We start from the raw sequence: 4,765 nt of genomic DNA on the forward strand, positions 1-4,765 counted from the left end.
GAAGAGGGGGTGGGACAGGCAGGCATCCCCTAAATCCCACCACACTCCACTTCCTTTCCTCTCCCAGACCAGACCCCTTCTCACCCTTGCAGCTGCCTCCAGCTGTCCCCTCCTGCTGACTGCCCCAAGCCATGGGGTCCTGGATGTCCCACACGACCCCTCTTCCCCCCATAGCCTGCTTCTCCCACGCATGCACTGTGGGTGAGGCACCAGTGGGCAGGTCTCAGCTCTGCCCCTGACTCAGAGAATGCACAAGTTTTCAAAGCAGCCCCATGTCTACCTTGGTGTCTCTAGGGGTGTCTCCAGGCTGCTTTACCCAGACATCACGGTTTGGCAGGCTGTTTATTTTCCTGATGTCCTGCAAAAAGGAAAGTTGTTAAGTAGCACAAGAAGGTTTTCCCGACACGTCGTGTGCAGCGTTGCCTTGGTCTGACTTTAACCAACCCTTGAAGCATGCATGCTCCAGGTAAAACCAGCCACCTTTTTGATCCTGCACCTGGTAGACTCTCAAAACCAAGTGCAGCTCCAGCCCACAGAGATGCTATTTTATGAAAAACTGATAACGGAGCTGCAAGCTTTACCCAGGAGTGACCCAAGGAGCAAACCTTTCCTGGCGGGCGCAGAGCCAGCCCAGCCTCCCGTCACAGACACAGTTGGGCAGTGCTCATCTCTGCAGCTCAGCACTGGGGGTGCCCAAGCCTGTCTTCCCAGGATGCAGGGCTGGAGATGCCTCTCCTGGTCCTGTACCCAGGTGGCTGCAGGAGACTCTGCAATGAACTTTAACCAGTGATACCTCCCCAGGACTTGCTGAACCTCTCCTTTGCAAGGACAGTAAACTACCCTGAGGCCAAAGGGTCTCCTGTCTGTTGCTCTCACATTCATGTCCCTGGAGCAGCCATGGTGGCAAAGTGCTGATCTCTGAGTCCCCTCAGCTGGGCACTTTGATCCCACAGCTACAAGACACCTTACTTTTGGGGGCTGGGATACACTCAGGGATGCAGATCACTCCAGACTAGACATGCAGCAGGACTTCTCAGTGCACACACAGTTCTCCAAGACCCACAGAGCCCAGCGCCAAAGGACCGAGCATACGGCTCATCTCCCAGTAGCCTCCAGGTCAGAGCTAGTCCTCCAGACACTGGTAGAGATGGGTCCTTCTGGGGTGATCTGTCACTGGTGGCAGGGTCAGGTCCCCCTTCATGTCTCCTGAAACATGCATCCTGTTGGTGCCTCCTCCCTCTTCACCCCACTAAAGGCTGGGAGCAGCTGCCTCAGGCACTTTGGGATGCAGATCAAGGCACAGCAACAAGTAGAGCCCAAATATCTCGCTGTGGTGGCTCTGCAGCACTGAAACCTCCAACCCTGGCTAAGCTCCTCTCAAACCCTTTAATGGGTTCAGCCAAGGGTTCATCAGTCCTTCAAGCCCACCACCCCAGATGCAGGGACATGTCCCACCAGGATGCCTGATCTCAGGGCTCTAGCCCAAGGTGTTGGCATAAGCTGGTACCTTGCTCTTTTCCTCCTTGGCAGGCTCCTGAACTCGGCTGATCCACAGATTAATGCGGGATGTCACCGATCCTGGGATCTTCAGGTTGTCCTGTGGCACAGAGAGAGACACCAGGGTTACAGCACCAGCTCTCTCATTGCATGAACATAACCCAGGACAGTCCCCAGGGCACAGGGACACTAAGCAAACCTGCAACAGGCAGAGACCAGCCTACACCTTGGCTCCAACCCAGGTCCTCAAATACCAGCACATCAGCACAAACCCACACACCACCAGAGCTGCAACTGGTGTCCAAGCACAGCCCTGCCTGGCACCGCTCAACAGGCACTGAACTCCCACCACGCTGCATCCAGGCAGCAGGGGAAGATTTGTCCAAAAAGCTGGTGCCTGCCCCAGCACAGGACCCCCCTGGAAGGTCCTTGCTCAGGCCAGTTCCTGCTCTTACCTTCCTGACAGCCAGTGGCTCAGCCTTGCTGGGAGCGCTTGCCTCAAAGAAGTTGCGCTTGCTGGCCACCCCCTCCGAGGACAGCAAGAGGCTCTTCTGAATAGTCAGGGATGATTTCACCACCTCTGAGCGCTGCGTGGAGAGAGGAGCATCAGCAGGGGCCATGATACACCCCAAGCAGTAAAAAGCAGTCCTGCTTCTGGCTTGCATCCCCAGCCCTTTGGGTTCTGCTCCCTCCCTGCCCATCACCAGCTCATGGGACTGCCCCACTGCGCCCCTCAGCAGGACCATGCAGCATCCCCACGACCCTCTCCAAAGGTGATGCCCTCCCTGCTCCTAAAATCCTGAGGCCGATTCCTTTTTCTGCCTGGGACCATCTTCTTCAACCCCACTCGCACTGGTTGTTCGGTGCAGCTCGGTCCCTTTCTCCCTTCCCCACTCAGCTTCAGGCCACCCCCTCCCCCTCCCCACACATCCCTCTCAGGTCAGTCCAGCTATGCCACGTGTTTTCAGTACCTGCACGGCTGAGTTATACTTTTCCAGCTTCTCCCCAATGGTGCTGCTGCCACCTGGGATCCTCAGACTCGCGCTGGTGGAGAAAAGGGGAGAGAGTTGAACACAGCCCCCTCAGGGTCTCCTGGGACTTAGCCCATGGTCCTGGGGGACTCCACTTGGCAGAAGGAGACCCCGTCTGACCCAAGAATTCCTACATCCCTCTGCTGAGTGAACCAAGACACCTCATTCCCTGCTGATGACTGAGATCTCTAGGTCTCACCGTCTTACTAGGGCCACACTGTCCATTGAAAATTAGCTCTGAGCTCCTCAGTTTACCTCATCTTCTGTACTGCTGGGTCTAAATTGCATCTTCACCAACACCAGTATGAGTTGCCTGGAGTGTGTAGAGGAACAAGCACAGGTGCCTGTAAAGCCCCACTCCCCTGCCCAGCGCTCAGAGTTGGGAGAGGACATCCTGTCACCTCCCTGAACTCAGACCTGAGCCCTTATTTCCTCAAGGAGCTTTAAGCCACTCAGCCAAACCTTGCCATGGAGTTGTGGAGGATCACATCTCCATGGAGGATCGCAGCCACTAAAGCCAGACCAGGTTGCTCATGGACCTTTATAGTGGGTTTTGCCATCTCCAAGGATGGGACTGTGTTGTGGTGCTGCACTGCTCAACACTCAACCACTCCTGTGCAGACACAAGCACTGATGAGAAACTACATCAACCAAGAGACAGCGGGGGCTAGCTGAAGGGAGCTTGTACAGATGCAAGCTGTACGTTGGACATTGTCCTGTTCTCTGCTAAGCATTGCTGCCCAGTCAGCCAGGCACCCTGGAGACCAATGTCCATCAGACCTGTGCCAGGGCACTCACTAGCTGGTACCAGGTCTCATCACCTCCTCCTCCTCCTCCCTTGGAAAACAAGGGGTGGCAACCCCTGCCTAGGAAGGCCAAAGTAACATGAAGAGGGGTGCTGACCTCCTTGTGAGAGGGCTTTGGCTTTCTTCTTTCTGTTTTCTTGAGATCACCTGGAAGACACAAGGAGAGGAGATACTGGAGCCATTTTTGGTTATCAAAAATAAACACAGGAGAAACTGTCTCAAACTCAGCTCCCAGTTTTCAAGCAAGCTGTTTTCACCCACAGCAGACCCTATCTTATGTCAAAGCTCTCCAGACTAAAGTCACTTTATAGTGCTAACAGTTTTATTCCCAATAAAGCAGCATGACAGTGAACTATGCCTGGCCAGTCAGCCCACAGCAGGGAGGACCTCAACAGCTCTTGGTTTTCCCAGCTTCTCCAAAGCACTTTATTCCAGAGATCTTTTTTGAAGGGCTAGAAGTGACGATATTCTCAGGGATGTAACAAAGGACAAGAAGGAGGATGGATTTTGTTTTTATCCTGTGCTCTCAGAGAAGAGGAGAAGTGCTGGAGGGTGGATGGTCATTCCTGTGACTCTTCAGAAAATCTGAGGACAATGAACTCCCTGTTTTCTCATCATTTCCCACAAATTTCCATGCCAGCACAAAGCGTATGAAGATGCACATGTTCACCATCACAGGCCTTCAGTCAGACACAGAGAAGGAAAATGGAGGAAACACTGAAGCAGAGCTGCAATGCCCAGATTAAGGGTGGATTTTTGAGCTCACTTTTGGGAACAGGTTCTGCCAACATAACCTGGAGACCAGAGCAACCCTTCCTTCCCCCCATCCTCCACTGCCTAAATGAGCGTCTTTCTCCCACTTGCTTTAGCTCTTACCCGAAAGGAGACAGTTCTTGGGCTGGTTCGTCTGATGGAGCTGCTGTAGGTGACGTAAGTTGGAGAAGTATCTGACTTTTCTGCAGGTTCATCTTGGGTGGGAGCCATCTGTATTACCTCCTTTGAAGGATTCCTGGACGGTTGCTGAGAAAAAAGCAGACATCTGATGCATCCCTGAAGAGTCTGCAGAGAAGGTTGAGGCGCAGGGAGCAGAGCAGCCAGGCTGGGAATCAGTTTGGAGGCAGGAGTTTGAGACTAAATCGTCCAAACCTTGGCTGTCTCACTTGGATATGCAAAGCCTCAACCACCTCTTCAGTGAAACCGTGATAGCAATCAGTAGGGGCTTGCTGGCAAAGGTGATCAGAATAGTACATGCAAGGGAGGGAAAGGAGGTGGTAGGACCCTGTCCACCACCTCATGGTTTGCAGCTCTCAAAAAAAAAACCTTCCCCAAAAGCCCAGGTATCCCATTTCCCTCCTGGTACTTTTGGGCTTTCCCTCTCTCCATTGCCCACCCAGGACCCTGCACCCCAAGGGTTGGTGCCTTCTCCATTCC

General features: G+C 53.7%; 1 protein-coding gene across 1 annotated transcript in view; it reads right to left on the reverse strand.

Annotated features, from left to right (window-relative positions):
- Positions 1-259: 259 nt before the first annotated feature.
- Positions 260-4,765, reverse strand: part of LAD1 (ladinin 1) — a 9,713-nt gene continuing 5,207 nt past the window's right edge. Inside the window, exons 4-9 of the mRNA XM_029083880.1 lie at positions 4,211-4,384; positions 3,432-3,481; positions 2,469-2,541; positions 1,953-2,084; positions 1,508-1,597; positions 260-358 (exon numbers count right to left, since the gene is read on the reverse strand). Coding sequence (XP_028939713.1) covers positions 260-358; positions 1,508-1,597; positions 1,953-2,084; positions 2,469-2,541; positions 3,432-3,481; positions 4,211-4,384 — 618 coding nt within the window. The remainder of the gene's footprint in view (positions 359-1,507; positions 1,598-1,952; positions 2,085-2,468; positions 2,542-3,431; positions 3,482-4,210; positions 4,385-4,765) is intronic.

Source organism: Antrostomus carolinensis, unplaced genomic scaffold (assembly GCF_000700745.2).
Source record: "Antrostomus carolinensis isolate BGI_N321 unplaced genomic scaffold, ASM70074v2 scaffold2752, whole genome shotgun sequence".
In the NCBI taxonomy this organism is placed as follows: domain Eukaryota; kingdom Metazoa; phylum Chordata; class Aves; order Caprimulgiformes; family Caprimulgidae; genus Antrostomus; species Antrostomus carolinensis.